At 38.9% G+C, this 19,080-nt stretch overlaps 1 protein-coding gene across 1 annotated transcript in view; it reads right to left on the bottom strand.

Annotated features, from left to right (window-relative positions):
* Nucleotides 1-1,629: 1,629 nt before the first annotated feature.
* Nucleotides 1,630-19,080, bottom strand: part of TTK (TTK protein kinase) — a 41,550-nt gene continuing 24,099 nt past the window's right edge. Inside the window, exons 15-24 of the mRNA XM_026845217.1 lie at nt 18,595-18,687; nt 12,859-13,016; nt 12,626-12,777; nt 11,277-11,401; nt 10,914-10,994; nt 8,692-8,868; nt 7,886-7,976; nt 7,503-7,600; nt 6,966-7,087; nt 1,630-2,428 (exon numbers count right to left, since the gene is read on the bottom strand). Of these exons, the coding sequence (XP_026701018.1) occupies nt 6,998-7,087; nt 7,503-7,600; nt 7,886-7,976; nt 8,692-8,868; nt 10,914-10,994; nt 11,277-11,401; nt 12,626-12,777; nt 12,859-13,016; nt 18,595-18,687 (1,065 nt within the window). The 3' untranslated portion in view covers nt 1,630-2,428; nt 6,966-6,997. The remainder of the gene's footprint in view (nt 2,429-6,965; nt 7,088-7,502; nt 7,601-7,885; nt 7,977-8,691; nt 8,869-10,913; nt 10,995-11,276; nt 11,402-12,625; nt 12,778-12,858; nt 13,017-18,594; nt 18,688-19,080) is intronic.

The following is a 19,080-nucleotide window of genomic DNA, read 5'->3' as shown; positions in this document are numbered from 1 at the left end:
AACCTAAATTATTCTATGATTTTATTCAAGGCCACAGGAAGGCCAAGAAACTAATTCATATTTCCTTAAATATAGTGACTTAATTGTATTTTTAATTGATTTTCAACAGCTATGTAAAACAGGGAAAAAAAAACTCGAGACAGATAGACAAAACACATAACAAGCAGGTATTCAATGTTTACTTGCACTTACCACATAACATGCACATTAAGCGGGTACAAAGACAAGCCTGAAATCTTTACAATACTGTAAGAGTCAAGAGCAATGGGCTAAATCTGTTTAATCACTGACCTTTTCCTTATATTTATTAAGGGTTTAAAACAGTGGCACCACTATTCTTTATTAAATTAGTCATATCTCATTGCAAAAGCTGCCTGGATTTTAGCAATTCATCTGATTAGAGCTAGCATCTCGGAATTGCATCACTGTTTAGCTCTGGATGTTCCACCTGTCAAGGGGAGGAATTGAGGTGAGGAGTCAGATTTTTATCTCGGGTTTCATTTCAGCAACTCCCATGAAAGCGTAAGGGCAGTTTGTATAAAGACTCCTTCTGTTTCCATACAGGCATACACTTCTATACCCTACAAGTAATTACGCTACATTGCCTGCTCCATTCGTTATAGCCTTTATCTTGCAAGATTTCTCAATTACTTTATGTGGGGCAGTGAACAAACGGGCATACTCTGCAAGCTCACTGACAGACAGGCTTTGTGCTCTCGGCAGGTGCCCACAGATAACCAAGCTGGGAGACGATATATGCATTGAGCAGGAAGGGAACAGTAGTTTATACTTAGCTGAAACAGATTGTGTCTTAGCCATGAGAGTGTCCAAGATACAAATATGACAAAAAGCAGTATTTGTTTTATCCTTGCTGCTGAGAACTCATGTAAACTGAGCGAGCAGCAAAGCAATATGAGAATGTAAACAACAGGAAGGAAGCAGCAAATAGTTTTCTACTCTTACTTGCCATAACTGGCACCTGCAAGGATTAGCCTGTGATGCTTGCTGAGGAGCTCATGAGTAAGCTATGCTTCAGAGGTGGACTAGAAGTCAAGTTTACTTCAACTGCTTTATTTTTGATACTTGCCACCACTCCCAGAATTAGTGGTTTCATGCTAAACAGATAGCTATCAGGTGCTTAAAGAAAGAACAGAAACCCTTAGGAGGGACCAAAAAAGAGTGACAATTTGACCACTTATCTTCAGACTTAATTCACAAATGCTGCTCTGCACTCTCTACTGTTAAGGATTAACCATTCCTTTCCCTCCCAGCTACACATTTAGCAGCAGGAGCTTAGAGTGCCTTCAACAAAACCAGATGAGAAGCAAGAGTCTGACTCCTCCAGGGCCATGGGGATAGACTTGTCCTGCTCCTTGGACAACTGTCCTGAGAGCAGGGAGTCATGCTAGAGAACAGCTTCCTTTTCTTACATTTGTCAAGGAGTCAATTCTGGGTGTTGATACACCAAGACAAACTGTAAGAGCAGAACCTTCAAAACTTTAACTCTATTTAGTTTTTGAATTTCAAGTATACATACAGGTGTTCAGGCTGAGTAATGCTATACCCATCCATAAATAAAAAAGGAAGTCACCCTTCTGCAGTTAGGCTTTTCTTAGTGTTAGCTGTTGAGTGAAGGTTCTTAGGAACACATGTATTAGATTTAAAAGTTTCCAAATCCATTTTTCAAATAAGAATTACTAAAGGGAACTTACTGAAGTGTTCTCATTTACCTTTCCACTTTTTATGTAGTTGTATTTCAATATCAGATGATATTGCCCAACATTTAAGACTAGTATTTTCTGTCCTATTATAGCATAGTATTCTGTACTTCATACACACTTCTAAGATCCCAGCAGAATCTGAAAAGGGACGGTTGTCTGTAAAGCAAAAAATCCAATAGGAATAGTCTGAGGGCCAGTAAGTGGCATCTGCAAAGGCAGGCAGACATCTTGTGTCATTGAGGTAGGGAAGGAGTATAAATCAATTACTCATTTGCAATGGAAAATTTTTATTTCAAAGGGATGACTGATAACAACCCACTGCCTCTCATCAACAGTCCTCTTTCATAAGCTCCCTGTCAGTTCTTTAGCAGTCACGAAATAAGAGAAAGGATTGATAAACCATAGACTACAACAGAAAAAATAAGGCACATAGAACTGCTTCTCTGCATATTCCACACTAACAAAAGAAGCAAAACAGTGAAAGTTAACAATTATAACATTACAGTAATTATGCAGAAAGATTTCAAGATCTCTAAACTAGACAAGTATCTGGGAGATATTTCAATAACAACTCTTTGTGAAAAGGTGTTTCTGCAGAGTAAAGATTTTCTTCACAAGTTTTCCTCTGAAGAGGCTGATACTTCTTTTCCCCCTCTCCAGTTTCCCCGTCTTTCAGTTCCCATGAGATATGCAGTCTCCCAAACTGTCTAGAATATGAAAGGTGCAGAACATTAACATTTTTTTCTTCAGTAGCTTCAGGCTTTATAACCTTAATGTTTATTTAACAGACAAGTGAAGTACAGTTAGCATATGTACTCATTATTCTTGAAATACAACTTCTTCAGGAGTACTAAAGTCTGGGATTAAAAAATTTAAAAAAAAAACAAAAAAAACCCCAGGACCATTACAGGGAACAAGTCTAACTTTGTCCCTAGAAATACGGGATAGCTGCCCCCCGTCCCCACAAATGACTAATTGAGACTCCATAATCTGTTTCATACAATAACAACTAGATCAACAACAAAGTTATCATTCCAAGTTTGCCCATACAAGGGAGATGTGCTGTTCCTGCATGTGCCCCATCACTGCAGTGAGCACATGTTCTCTGCCCCCTGATTCAGTCCTCCTCCCAGAACAGGCTGAGGGGAGAAGGGCTGGTATTGGGAGTAGTTCCCACTCCTAATCACTCTCTCTGTGTAATCCAGAGAATCACAGCTAATCTGAAACAAAGGAGGGCAGGTGTTGAACAGACACAGGAACACCACACCCCAGAATAATTAATGCTTTTTTACAAGCACTGGCTTTGTCACAGCAAGATAGTCCTAACTGGCATATGAAGGCAGTGAGGATTTAGTGTTTTGAAACACAGACATTAAGCAGAAGCCTGATAAAATTACAGAAATACTATTCTTCATTAAATAACTTTTAAAATTAATTATTTGAAGAAAATTGTTTTGCTGCTTTGAATATGAGAGAATTAAGAGCAAAGTTCAGAAGAACAAGCCACCTATCAAGGGGTGCTTTTATTATATTACCAAACTCTGAAAACCTCATTTAAAAATCAAAGCTAATAAAGTTTGGGAAAAAAAAACTCCAATACTTCTGATTTTCATGTATCATTTGAGATCCAAGTGTGTGCTATTCTCTCTAGTTGTTCAGTTTTCGTAAGGCTATAAAGTCATCAAAAAAATGATAAATCAATGGCTGGAAACATAGCAAGAACACATTGAAATAAAGTCCTCCAATATTGCTGTTGCAATAGGTATTTACAACTATCTCTTCTCTTTGCTATTAACTTCAGATCAAGACATTATGATAGTGCTATGAGTGACACCAATTAAGTGTGCAAAGCATGGAAAAAGGTTATGTTGTGAGCTGAAGAATCATGCAAAGTACAGCTGCCATTCTGCATCTGGATCACTGCAGAAATAGCTGCATCTTCCAGGGATAGAAGATAAGAACGAGGATAAAAGTTGTCAGCAAAGAGTAATCCCCTGTAAACACTAAGGGACAGTAGAATAGAGCATACAGTACAATATGTCTATTTCTATAAGATAAGCTTACCTAGACAAAGGGAAGATAAAGGTATCTCAGCCCTGCTAATACAGATGGTAAAGGCAGTAGGAATTCCCCTTTTATAGAGTCAAACTGAAAATTCTCAAGAACAATATCCTCATCCTCAGAACAAATATGACTACCCAGTACTTCATGATCCTCAAAATAATTTGTAAGAATTTTGTAGACTCCAGCTGCATCTTCAAGGCAGCAAGTAAGTCTCCAGCAGCAAGAATGACCAGTTTTTTTATCCCCCATGACAGCTGACCCAATCGACCTGCCAGATGGCATACAGACAAATATACTAAGAACATTCACCTCCATCAGAGGCAGAAAGAAAAGAACTTTACTTGATTTGCGCTGCAGTGCTTGGATGCATAATCATACTTCCATCAGGTAGTAAAACCTGGCAGCCTAAAATAGGCTATCTCCCTTTGTCAGAGGCTTGATGGAGATCTCGCAGTACTGACACAGTTCAAGTTAACAGGTAACCAGTAGCACTGTACCACTCAGATATTTGATCCTCTAAACCTTTTACCAGTTATGGAAATAAAAGCTACAGATATCAACTGGTAGCAAGACGTCAGTGAAACTTAATGTTCCAAAATCAAGAAGTAAAAACCTAAATCCTGTGAATCCAGGCACTATGAAGAAAAAAAAAATACTCAGGAGGGAAAAAAATATTTAAATATATGCTTACAATGAAATACAAACCTCTCTCAACTTGGGCCTTTGTAAAGCATTATGATATTTTTTCCCAACAGGAGTTACACAAACAACACAAAGTTTATCACAGAGACTTTAAAATGTTTCTATGCACTTCTGAAGGGAAGAAAACATGAAGTCAGTAATCTAACATGCAGAAATTGTCAAGGAAAGCTTCCCTTCCTGCTGACCTTCAACTTTTTCCATCACTGATCAAGCAATATGTCATACTTTTAATTCATGCAGATAAACAAGCAAAGAGTCACTTCAATAATGAAGTTGGGCTATTTGTACACAGGGCTGTTATGAAGGAAAGGGAAACAGTCTAATTCAAAATGCTTGATCAAGATAGAGAGCTGACAAGCTCCATGTTTTAGAAAGTATCCAAGGACAGCATGGCAGCTGTCATGAAACTGCAGGGAAGATTTTTGTTTGAAAATTTAAAATGATTAGATATTAATTTTAACATCTTTCAATTAAGTTTAAAATTTGTACACTTGCACCAAAAATGTAACCCAGTGAAAACAAAACCTGATCCACTAACAATCATGTAGAAAAAAAGTCCTGCTACATCCAATACATTTTAAAGAGGGCCAAGTATTAATGTTTTTAAAAATCCAAATTAGCAATTTCTGACCATCGTGAATCTTGATAAGTTTTCTATTATTTTGGAATTTGAAGAGCATATTGGATTTATAGTAGCATTTCTTCTATAACAGGGTTACAACATTGGTGGATAAGTTAAGAATAACTGACATCATCTACCTGGACTTGTGCAAAGCATCTGATACTGTCTCACATGACACTCTTGTCTCTAAATTGGGAAGACATGGATCTGATGGATGGACCACTCAGTGGGTAAGGAATTGGCTGGATGGTTGCACTTAGAGTTGTAGCTAATGGCTCAATGTTCAAGTAGAGAACAGTGACAAGTGCTGTTCCTCAGGGGTCAGTATTGTGACTGGTGCTGTTTACCATCTTTGCCGGAGACACAGACAGCGGGATTGAGTGCACCCTCAGCAAGTTTGCTGACAACACCAAGCTCTGTGGTGCAGTTGACACGCTGGAGGGAAGGTGGAGGGAAGGGATGTCATCCAGAGGGACCTGGACAGGCTGGAGAGGTGGGTCTGTGCAAACCTCAAGTTCAACAAGGCCAAGTGCAAGGTCCTGCACGTCAGTCAGGGCAACCCCAAGCACAAATACATGCTGGGGGATGAGTGCATTGAGAGCAGCTCTGTGAAGACTTGGGGGTATTACTGGATGGAAAACTGACTATGAGCCATCAGTGTGTGCTCGCAGCTCACAAAGCCAGTGTCCTGGGCTAGATGAAGAGAAGTGTGGCCAGCAAGTTGAAGGAGGTGATTCAGCCCCCCTGCTCTCACAAGACCCCACCTGCAACACTGTGTTCAACTCTGGGGCCCCCAATGTAAGAAGGACATGGACCTACTCAAGCAGGTCCAGGAGGAAGCCACAAAGATGATCAGGGGGCTGGAGCACATCCCCTATGAGGACAGGCTGAGAGAGTTTGGGTTGTTCAGCCTGGAGAAGAGTAGGCTCCAGTGAGACCTTCTAGCAGCCTTCCAGTAAAGGGGGCTACAGGATAGATGCAGAGGAACTCTTATCAGAGTCTAGCAATAGGATGGGGAGGTAGAGGGTGGGGGTGTGATGGTTTTAAATTAAAAGAGGGTAGATTTAGATTAGATATAAAGGGGAAATTCTTTACTGTGAGGGTGGTGAGACCCTGGAACTTATTGCCCAGAGCACTGGTGGCTACCCCCTCCCTGGCAGTGTTCAAGGCCAGGCTGGACGGGGCTTTGAGCAACCTGGTCTAGTGGAAGGTGTCCCTGCCCATGGCAGGGGGGTTGGAACTACATGATCCTTAAGGTCCCTTCCAACCCAAACCATTACTCTATGATTTTTAACAGAACAAAAGCATTTTATTCATATAACGTCAGAACAGTCCTGATGTTTCCACTTAACCACAGCAACAGCTCAAAAACTGGGTGACATTTAGAGGTATCTACTGGTAACATAAGCCCTCTGTTTATGTGATCAGTTATTTCCTTAGTTATGATCAAAACTGGATACAAGAGGTATTTGTTGAAAAGGACTGAAGAGCACAATATGTCATAGGAGATATTTCGAGAGATATTTGCATGCTTTTCATGTACACCAATTAGCATTTTAAGAATTTTGCTTTAGCTTCAGGTGGATAGAAGAACTTGAAGATTCTCATGAAAGATTTTGTACTCCAGACACTATGGTTTTTGTTACTTAGGCAGCACTACGATCACCAAATAGCAATTTTCATTGTTCAATCCAAGTGGCATGCAGAGTAAAACAGCCCACCATGAAAAGCATTCAATGAAATTCTTTTTAATGATCTGCAAAGCATTATCAGAAGACACAAAGAACATTTAGAAATGTGAACTTTATGCTGAATGTCCTTTTAAAAGCTAGCAGCACAAAATATTGTGAACAGACCAGACATCTGATGCATCCTGAACAGTAGCACATCATTTTGTTGTCCATGATTTTTGGCTCCCAACTTTTGAAAATGCTGATACATCAAGACTTTTACCACTGTTGCACTGTTCATATAAAGTCTGAAAGTTAATAAAAACACAAGTATTCAGGTGAACACAGTTGTAGCACACATGGATTCAAACTATATTTTTATAACAAACATCACCACGTGAAAGTAGTCATGACATACTGAAATATTCCAAACTCCATACTAAAATTTCTGTTTCAAATAAAAAAATAAAGATACACTTAAGACAGCTTAGTTGTACCAGGAAAGAAAAGGCTAAAAATCAAGATTACTATAATCCTTTCAACCCTTCTCATTCAGGATGTGGAGAGATTCTGCATGCTTGCAAACAAAAGCACTACAATGTATAACGTTTTTTCACCTGTGGTTAAAGCTTTGATGTATTTAACTTCAGCTTTCACTACCAAACATTCTAACCTTTGTTTGCATGAACAGGCACTACCGTACAAAATAGAAAGTTTACTCACCCTAGCAGCTCTAGAAATAGAGTTGGGAGAATTCAAGCCAACCAGCTGGCCAAGGATACGTTTCATTTCCTCTGTTGTTCCTTTTGCATGTGGAACACCTGCATAATTTGTAATTAAGCATAATTTAGCATAATTTAAGCATAATTATTTTAGCAAAAGCATTATTTAGCATAATTTTAAATTATGCTAAAGTTATAGACAACTACATATAAATTACCAGAGGAGTTTGGAAGAGGTTTAAATAAAATACCCAAGTCTTTTCTGAAACATAGGCACCAAACAGAACAGATTGTTACACTAGCAAATAGGATGTACATATAAAAATCTTCTGCTTTAATGGAATTATAAATATTAAATAAAAGCATTTTTTAAAATAAACCTACCTGTTTGACAATGACTTTGAATTTGAACATAGGGATGTACCAGCAACTCCGAAACAGATATTCTTTGTTTAGGATTTCTTATTAAACAATGCTGCAAATGAAAAAAGAAGAATGCTTTGCCTATAAATTAAGAATTTTTCTAAGAATTAATAGCGAGGATCACTATAAGACCCTGTAGATGCATGTCAGAACTTCTTACTGCCAAACTACATATTCAGAAAGATTCAACTCAATACAGTAACGGATTAACCTAACTGCCTTCATTAGCAATTATCTTAAGAGTAAAGTTTGGTAACCTGTTTTACTTAAGCAGCAATGTTGGAGGAGATGAAGAACAGAACCTACAATATCCTTTTATACCAAACGACATAAAATGAGACCGAGATTTGAAAGTTAGGGGGATAAGCGTTTCTGGGTTTCAGTTTGTTACCTGCTGAGCAACACCAGCTAGGGCTTGAGTAAAAGCACAAGCCAAGTTTCAGAAAATTGCAAATATGTACAGTGAGGGAAATGGATGGCAAGTACAAAAGCTACTGTATTTACTTGGGGTTGTTCAGGCAAAGGAGTTAAGCCAGACTGCTTTAAGTATTTATTTGCTACTGAGCTGAAAGTAGACTTTTATTATGGAAACTATATGAAGCAGCTCTAGCTTAAGTATTCTTTTGGAAGAAAGCCTGTACAAGTAGCAGTAAGCATCTATTTGTGAAACAAGTTTCTCAGGCACAACTCATTCAGTTTAAGAAAATATGCTTCAAATAAAGAATTTATCATTATTTGACTAAAAATGAATCTTAAGGAGTAGTTACCTTTAGCACATCTTGAAGATCCTTCTCAGCAATATCTGGAAATTCTATTTCATAACTAGGATCAACAATAGCATGCAGTTTATTAATTGGATTTGTTATATGTTGAAATGGAGTCCTTCCATATGTCATGCAGTACAAAATGCATCCCAATGACCACACATCACTTTTGGGACTTATCTAAATAAAAATACAAAAAAACATTACTCCTCACTTAAGGAACTGTCCCTTCAGTCGGTTTATCATATGATTGTACAGTCATTTAAACTTAACAGTGTATCTATTTTACACCAGGTAACAGACCTTAATAACTAATCACACAAAATCACCTGGACAGCATGCCATTATCTGCTAAGACAGTAACGTGGCTTCATTCACTAGTATTTCGTAAGAAAGCTATTTTTATTAATAATCTTTGAAAATCAACTTATTTTAACAATTAAAGATAGTCCTTAACAAGTTGAACAGCAGGATTCTAATTTTGGATTTATGAGTAAATACAACTGAAAACATACTAAATTAATTCAATCCAGAAACCAGTCAAACATTACAGCTAATGTCCCCAAAGCGGGAAGCCATAGTTCAGTTCCTCTGCGTTTAAAGGATTCAGATCCAGACTTCAAACACCACACCTGGGCTGTTCCTTACAGGAAGGCTTTCCACTTCTCCTGTTAAAGCTGAAGCACTTTAAAAAAAAGCACATAAGGTTGGGGGAGTAGGGGAAGAGGAGGAGGGTGAGGGAAGAGGCACATAGAAAGCCCATCTCCCAGCAGCAGTGGTTAGAGTTTTGCTTAAATGAGCAGAGCTCCAGAACAAGTCTGCACTTTGTATGTAATTTTTAAAAACATAAAAAAAGGTTAAAAGTATCATCCTTAAAAGAAATCTAAAAAACATTCTATTTGGTGTTTAGAAAGACCAGATTGTGTTTCACTTAATAGTAATACTTCAATTAAACTGTTAAAAAGTCACAGTCTTTGAGTATGTATATGCACGTACATATGAATATGGATTTTTTAATTTTTTTTTTAATACCCTTCCATAAAACTATGTACTCCTTAACTGAAGTTTGACTGCCAATGTGAAATTCCTTCACATTGGCTTCCCTTCAGTACCTTCTTCACCATTCACATTCCATTGCCCTGGTGAAGTTATAAGAAGTTCAACACACAGTACCCTGTAGCATAGAGAAATGAATAGGATACACAGAACTCATACATGTGTCCTCTAAAATACTACAACATATCAAATTATAAAAGACCTTATTAGGTATCACTCCTTTCTTGCAAAACCTGCCCCTCACTTAAAATTCAAAAATGACAATGACACAAGCATTATCATACCTTGTTTTTTAAGCAAACATACTATCAATGGTTTACATCAGAAAGCAGATTTTCTTGCTTTCAGAAAAGGATTTCTAAGCCAGGGTTATTTATGCAGAATGCTAATATGTAGCTGCGTAGCAGCTAGCAGTACCATAAGAGCTCCACCAATTTTTGGCAGGACAAAAAGGGCATAAGCAGCACAACAGACAACCAAGAAGGGACTGAGGAATGATTCTCTCTCGACTCCATGGAATATCCTCTCAGAAACACCCCCTAAAAGCTCTAGCCTGAAGTGATTTTAGTGCAAAAGACGACTTGTCAGGGATGCAGAGCATGGTGGACCCTTAAGATGCTCAAAAGACTTTTGTAACTAGTTATTAATACAGTCTCTGATATGTCTGTGAAAAGGGAGCCGGACTCAATAACCCTTATGGGTCCCTTCCATCTTGACATAGTCTGTGATTCTACGTGAAAGGTTGTACGCATTTCACTGTACTCTATACTGCTGTTCGATACCATTCACACTGATAACATAGAAGACTGGATTATACTGCTCCATAAAATGGATTTTTAAAAATATTTTTGCATTTATTATCAGTTTAGCTTTCATCACTATATTATCAGTTTCTCCAACACCCAAACCTGTGCATCTGTTTTGGCTTCAATTTTATTCATTAATTCGGCACTAATATTTTTCTAAATACCATCTGCAAAATGCTTTTAGGTAGTTGAAAAGAATAAACTCTGAAAGGAATAAATCTCTGCCCACTGTCATCATGGCACAATGGATTTCTTTATGTTCTAGTTTCAGCGGAAAGTTTTGAGAAAACTAAAATCTTAAAATATATGCCTGAATTACTTTCTTCTTAACATGAAGGGAACAGAAAAAAAAGGATATGTTACCTTAGATCGAGAATTCCCATTTTCTCCATAGGAAGACATATCTTTTATCGCTTCGGGTGGCATATAATTAATTGTGCCAACCTAGCCATAAAAATATAAAAATATTTCTTTAGTGAAGTGATAAAATGATTGTCTCAAAACACTAAAAAGCATCTTGAAAATTTGTTTCTATGAAGGCTGAAGGCCACTGTTATTCCATTCAGTAAAAACATGTAAAAATTTGTTTCTATGGATACTTTTATGTATATAAAACCTTTCAACATAAAATTTCAGTATTCCTTTAACTTACGCTAATCAACATAACCAGCAAGTACTATAGCACTTCAAAGAAAAGGGTACATAGATTTTCCCAAAGTATTTCACCTGAGAATCTTTAATGATGCTGGTCACATCTGGCTGCATTTGGTTTGCAATGCCGAAGTCAATTAGTTTTAACATTCCATCAACTATCAGAAAGTTTGCTGGTTTCAGATCACTGTGAATAATGCCTGCAAAATAGATTCAATCCAGGTTTAGTCCATCTAAGTTACTACTATGGCTTTTTTTATTGCTCAACACCCAGTAATCCTTGCAGAAAGAAGATGCAGATCAGATTGACCTGGCCCAAAACAAACATTCTTTGCTAACTTCATAAAAGTGTTTCCGTTTCTTTTTAAACAGTTAAGACCTGCATGACTTTATAGCTTGAGTTCACTTTTTCAAATCTGCAGGCACCTAAAAATAGCTCCAAGAGACTTGAGCTGCACAGTATCTCTCAGTTAGGGACAGGCCCTCTAGCTCTACGTGCACACGGCCATACTGAACTGCTGTTTTGGAGCAATTCAATGGCTTGTCACCTCCTGTAGCTGATTATTTAAGAGAAAGATAAGCAGGTACTTAAGAGAAATATATTTCTTAATCTGATGTTTCCTGCTTCCTGATGTGAAAGGTACCATTCACTGAGGATTACATACAAGTGACTTCTCGCAAACCCTACTTACATGATTTATTATTAATTTTGGTTATTATCCATAAAAATCAACCAATCCATCTTTGTATTTTGCAAAATTGTTTGTTTGAAGGACACATCACATAGCAAGTAGGCTGTGTTTTAATAGGTTTCACTGTCTTACTATATTATTGAATGTTCTAGTGTTCTTGTGCTGTAATGAGATCATGCTCCCTGCTGTATGTATAGGTCTCCACTTTTTTTCTTAAATAGGAAAAGGATTCAAATCTTCTCTCTCCCTCACATTATACAGGCAAACAGAATACAGATGCATGCATTTCAATTACATAGGTAAAGATGAAAGGAAGGCCTGAAGAACTATGAGAAAAAGCTGAAACACTATGTCAAAGTAAAGATAACAGAGCTGTGTAAGAGCTGTCATTAATGTCAAAGATTATTTGGAGACAACGAGCGGCTTCATTTGCATGTAATGGAGAACAAGCAGTACAGGGAGTATACAGTGTGGTCTAATACAGAAAAGACTATTTCATGTCTGTTGCAAGGAAATAAACATTATGAAATGGTTGATACTTGGAGATCCCTTTGAATTAACAAAGTCATTCTACTGCTGCATCAAGACTTACTCATCTTTTGTTTCACTAAAATTTTTACAGTAAATACCCATCTTTGAACATCACTAGGCTTACACCAAAACTAAGAGCAACACCACCTCCAAAACTTAAACATGTTCATATTATCTCTGCCATATAACCTATAAGCATACCATATTCATGGATTGTGTGAACAGCTTCCAGCATATTTTTCCAATAGCTCTTTCGTTCCAATGGATCAATGTTTTTTTTCTTTTTAAGCCAGCTATTAAGATCAATATTTCCGCACTCCATTATCATGTAGATATGATGATCAGTAATTTCACTAGAAATAAATATACTTTCGTTAAAATTTAAGACACTTTATATAAAAAGATACCGTTTAATATAATTAGTGTTTACTCACTAGCCATAAAGACGGATGATCTTATCACTATGTTGCTGCAATTTACTCAAATGAGCAATTTCATTCTTATAGCTCTCAACAGTGTGTTGATCAGCTTCCTCTAGATTCACATATTTGACAGCATACAGCTGCTTCTTCTCATTCAGTACTTGAAACACCTGCAAAACAGTATCAGTTAGTAACTTCATTCAATTCTAGTTCTGATTTACTATGATCCTTCATGTCACCGCAGCCAGAATTTCAAAGTGTACCTTTTCAAAAGGAAAAAGCAACACTAAATTTACAAAGAAGTTCATACAAGTCAGCATGAAGAAAAATTAAGAAAGAAGCCACCAGTTACAACAGAAACAACGCTCTATCAAAAGCTATCTTGGTGCCACATAACATTGCACTGGGTATATGTCATTGCAAGACTGAAGTGATTAGCATGCAAAATAACACCTCCCACAAAGCTAAGGGTTTGTCCTGCCACTCCACATCCATTCTGTCACACCAAGATGATTTGGAGGTTAGACCACATGGCACATAAGAGGCTGAGAGCACTACGTCCATTCAGTCTTAAGACAAAAAGGCTGCAGGGAAGCTTATTGTTATCTTAAGCTACTTAAAGAGAACATATAAAAAAGACTCCTCTTGAACATCAAAGTATGAGAGGCAAGAGACATAGCTAACAGGAAGGAAAATTCCAGTTAGATATAGGAAAATTTCTTTCACCACCATGTAGTTAAAGAGGAGATCAGGTTGTCCAGCGAGCCTGTGAAATCTCCATCCCTTGTGATACTCTAAATTCAGTTGCAAAAGATGATAGCAACTTGCTCTATTTTGGCCTTGCTTTAAGCAGACCATTGGACCAAGTGACATGCAGAGATCCCTTCCATCCTACCTCAATCCTATGACTGTACACTGCCAGCACAAGCTTTTCTTCCTGGAGTTCCCTGCTGACTGGTAGTCAGCCAGTGTTATTCCACCCTGCAAGATGGATCTGAGGGAAGACAGTAAACTACAGACCTGTTAGGCTAACCTCAGTTCCCAGCAAAGTTACAGAGATCATACTGGATGCTATTAAAAAGCATTTAAAGGACAACACAATCATCAGGCACAGTCAACATGGGTTCACAAAAGGAAAATCCTGTTTAACTAATTCAATATCCTTCTATGATAAGGTCACTCACCTAGTCAAGGGAAGGAAGTAGATGTAGGTTTCTTGTATTTTAGTAAGGCTTTTATACTGTCCCTCACAACATCCTTCCAGACAAGCTCTCCAACTGTGGAATGAGTGGATTCACAGTGTGCTTGGTGAAGAACTAGCTCAATGGCAGAACTCAAAGGTTGTAGCAAATAGGGCTACATCTAGCTGGCGACCAGTCACCAAGCAGTGTTCCTTAGGGTTCAGTTCTAGGGCTAGTTCTGTTCATTATATTTATCAATTATCTGGATGCAGAAGTTGAATGCACTGTTAACAAGTCTGTTGATGATACCAAACTGGGAGGTGCTGTTGACTCTCTTGAAGGACCAGAGGCCTTGCTGAGGGATCTAGATATATTGGAGCATTGAGTAATCATTAATGGCATGAAATTTAACAAGAACGAATGCTGGCTTCTGCATCTGGATGGGAGTCACCCCAGACATAAGTATAAACTGGGAGAGGACTTGCTGGAGAGCAGCCCTGCAGAAAGGGGTCTGGAGGCACTGATAGGCAGCAGGCTCAATATGAGTCAGCAGTGTGCCCTGGCAGCCAAGAGGGCAGATCACATCCTGGGGTGCATCACACACAGCATAACCAGCCAGTCAGAGAGGTGACTATCCTGCTGCATTCAGCCTTGGTGCAGCCTCAACTTGAGTACTCTGGGCAGTTCTGGGTCCCACGATGTAAGAAGGATCTGAAGGTCCTTGAATTCATCCAGAGGAAGGCAAAGCTGGTGAAAGGGTTGGAAGGAATGTCTTTTGAGGAGCAGCTAAGGACTCTGGGTTTGTCTAGTTTGGAGAAGAGGAGGCTGAAAGACAACCTCATTGTTCTCTACAGCTTCTGCAGGAGGGGAAGTTGAAAGGGAGGTGCTGATCTCTTCTCCCTGTTATCTAGTGACAGGATGCATAGGAATGGTTCAAAACTGCACCGTGGAGGTTTAGACTTCACATCAGGAAGCATTTCTTTAATCACAGGCTGGTCAAACACTGGAACAGGCTTCCTAGAGAGATAGTCAAGGCCCCAAGCTTTTCAGTGTTTAAGAGGCACTTGGCCAATGCTCTTAATAACACGCTTTAACTTTTGGTGAGCCCTGAAGTGGCCAGGTAGTTGGGCTAGATGACTACTGTAGGTCCCTTCCAACTGAAATATTCTATTGTCATTCTATTCTGTTATTCTTTTCAATTTACTACTTTCTGGATTAACAGACTCACCAATGTTTTGTCTGTCTTCACTGGCAACCTCTCTTCCCACACCTCTCAAATGGATGGACTGCAAGACAGGGACTGGGGGAGCAAAGTCTCTCCCACTGTAAAAGATCAGGTTTGTGATCACCTGAGGTAAGTCTATGGAACCTGATGAGATGCATCCCAGAGATCTGAGGTAATTGGCTGATGTAGTTACCAAACCACCCTCCATGATATTTGAAAAGTCACAGCAGTCAGAAGTCCCTGGTGACTGAAAAAAGGGAAACGTTGCACACATTTTTAAGAAGGGTAGAAAAGAGGACCCTGGGAATGACCCACCTGTCAGCCTCACCTCTGTGCCTGGGACGATCATGGAACAGACCCTCCTAGAAGCTGTGCTAAGGCACATGGAGGACAAGGAGGTGATTCAAGACAGTCTTGACAGGCTTCACCAAGGGCAAGGGCTGCCTGACCAACCTAGTGGCCTTCTCTGATGAAGGGACTACCTCAGCAGACAAGGGAAATGCTACTGATTTCATCTATCTGGACTTCTATAAGGCCTTTGACGTGGTCCCCCACAACATCCTTCCCTCTAAATTGGAGAAACGTTGGTGCAATGGGTGTACTGTTCAGTGGATGAGGCATTGGTTGGATGGTCACATCCAGAGGGCAGTGGCCAACAGCTCAATGTCCAGATGGAGGTCAGTGACCAGTGGTGTCCCTCAGTGGTCTGTACTGGGACCAGTGCTGTTTAGTATCTTCAACAGTGACAGGGATTGAGTTCACTCAGCAAGTTTGCTGACAACACCAAGCTGAGTGGTGCAGTTGACATGCCTGAGGGACAGGATGCCATCCAGAGGGACCTAAACAAGCTTGAGAAATGGGCCCATGTGAACCTCATGAGGTTCAATGAGACAAAGTGCAAGGTCCTACACATGAGTTGGGGCAACCCCTGGTATCAATACAGGCTGTGGGATGAAGTGATTAAGGAAAGCCCTGCCGAGGAGGACTTGAGGGTACTGGTGTAGGAAAAGCTGAACATGAGCCAGCAACATGCACTCGCAGCCCAGAAAACCAACCATATCCTGGGCTTCATAAGAAGCATGACCAGCAGGTTGAGAGAGGCCATACTGTCCCTCTACTCCACTCTCATGAGACTCCACCTGGAGTACTGCATCCAGCTCTGGAGTTCTCAGCACAGGAAAGACATGGACCTGTTGGAGCAGGTCCAGAGGAGGGTCACAAAAATGTTCAGAGGAATGGAACACCTCTCCTATGACAAAAGGCTGGGAGAATTGGAGGTCGTTCAGCATGGAGAAGGCTCCGGGGAGACATTATTGAAGCCTTTCAGTACTTAAAGGGAGCCTACAGGAAATATGGGGATAAATGTTTTAGCAGGGCCTGTTGCAATAAGACAAGGGGTTAATGGTTTTAAACTAAAAGAGGGTAGATTTACACTAGATGTAAAAAATGTCTTCTTTACAATGAGGACAGTGAAACACTAGAACAGATTGCCTACAGAAGTGGTAGATGCCCCAATCCCTGGAAACATTCAAGGTCAGGCTGGACAGAGCTCTGAGCAACCTGGTCTAGTGGAAGGTGTCCCTGCTCACTGCAGGGGGATTTGGACTAGACTTTTAACAGTCCCTTCCAACCAAAACTATTTTATGATTTTAAGATCTCGCAACATTTTAAACCAATTTCCTATCTCTTAAAACACACCGAGACTGTTTCTATCACTAGAAAGCACACAGCTTGACTGGTCAGTACTACTTTGGTTTTGTCAGTTCCTGAATATGCAAACACCAAACCAAAATAAAAAACTAGGCACAAAGCGTCATGAATATAAGCCAGGTCTAAATGAATGTGATTGTTAAAAATTTTGAAATCTAGACGTATGGGGATTTCTGAACAAAATTCTAATGCTATAAATGACAAGTATCACATATTTTTAGTTTAAAAAATTGAAAAGCTATACAACAAGGTCAATCTTAAATACCATCTCAGGCATCTAAAGCCAGTTTGGGAAAATACATGCTTTAAAACAAAACAGAGGATTTAGTGGAGTGAATTTAAGGATAAGATTAGATACTCACTTCTAAAACTGGCTCTAAGCTTTCTAGGCAATTTTGGGGAAGTCAAAAGCACACTTTAAAAAATGTTTTTATTAGAAATGCTGTCATTTAACTTGACTATAACTTTAACTTAACCATAAATTTATATTGCCCTGCATGTCTCAGATTAACTAAAAATAACCACTTCACTTTCCATGCACTGCAGACCAAGTTCTACATAGGCCGCTAATGAAGATTAACCAAATGCATGCATGTATCAAGTTTCCCTTACAGAAATTCTTAAGACTGTCCCCGTGACTAGTAATACAGTCTTCACACACAGAAGCATACAGGTAAAACAAAGGTGTGAGAGACAGAAGAAAGCCGACAGAGAGAAATTTGACTCAAAACTGTTTGTTGGTTTTGCTAGAATTCTTTATCTTCTGAACAAGAGGTATGCTAAAACTGTTTCCCAAGTACCTATGAACCCAAATTGCCTTATAAAAAGCAGTTCACTCACCCCTTCAGTCAGACTTAAACTCCACTTCTCACACATATTACTGAAGTAGTAAGGGATGGTCTATCCACTTCAGGAACTTCCAATCAACCTTACAAGCCATGCATTTCCCAACAATGTATTCACACTGTCCTAAACAGCTTCTCAAATTAAGATGTACAGTAATACTGCAGCACACCTCTTGGAAGAGCTGAATTTAATGTGAATTTTAATACTTCAGCATAGAAATTATCTTCAAGAGCACACAATCTGCCTTCAAGCAGAAGACAAAAGGAACTGGGCTCCCACCCCTGTTTACCAATTTAAGTGAGATTTATACACTCATGAGAATTGGGTGATCACTTCTTCCTGTTTCTGTAGCTTCTGTTCAGTATTCTGACCACATCTGTTCAGAGTTTCTGTTCACTGTTTATTCTTCACTTCAACATCCCCCCTTTATCTAGACACTGCTTTTACTTTTTCTCCACTGCAGTGAACAGTACTGTGCTTAACATCCTGTAATAACTGAAGCACCATTTTCATAATAATAATATATCAAATCAGTTATTACTGCAAGCTATCTGAAGACTCAGATAAAACAGCACTGTACCAAATCTAATTTGTGCACTGTGTTTCTTCTGCATCCATGAAGGATAAAGTCTAAACATAACACTAAAACAACAAGTTTCTACATTATCTGGGACACTAAACACTTTGTACATGGTAGTGCTAGGCACTCCTTACTAGATGACTTCAACATGTATGTTTATAATGCAACTACTAGTACATCTATTAGAGCATAAAAGAGCATCTTACCTTACTTGAACCTCCACTACCTATCTGCTTCAATATTGTATAAACTCTTCCTTTGATGGCAAGACATTCATTTGACGGTATAGAAGCTGGAACCTGTGTACACAGAGAAAAAGTTAGGAAAATAACTATTGGTATACATGCAGCAGAGCTTGTTAGAAGTTTTAACTTCTTAAGTCAACATGCTTTAAGTTGTCTTGGTCTTTCTGAACAATAAAGGGTACTACAGCTAAATTTTAGATATGTTTGTCTCGAAAGCTAAAGACCCTAATTGCAAAACTATTTGTATAAAGATATCACTTAGCATGTAAATTCATTGTACCCTTATAGCAGATACCAATGCTCTTCACACTGCAAATCAAGAAAAGGGTGTTCTTTAATAAGACTTCTCAGACCATTAGAGACACCTCCCTCTTTACAGATAATGTTGGAAACTAGACTAAGAGAATTTCAGTTACAACAGGCAACTTAGAGCTGTACTCAAATCAC

Source organism: Athene cunicularia (assembly GCF_003259725.1).
Source record: "Athene cunicularia isolate RWA chromosome 3 unlocalized genomic scaffold, athCun1 chr3_part1, whole genome shotgun sequence".
Lineage (NCBI taxonomy): Eukaryota > Metazoa > Chordata > Aves > Strigiformes > Strigidae > Athene > Athene cunicularia.
This window is presented reverse-complemented; position numbering and strand designations above follow the sequence as displayed.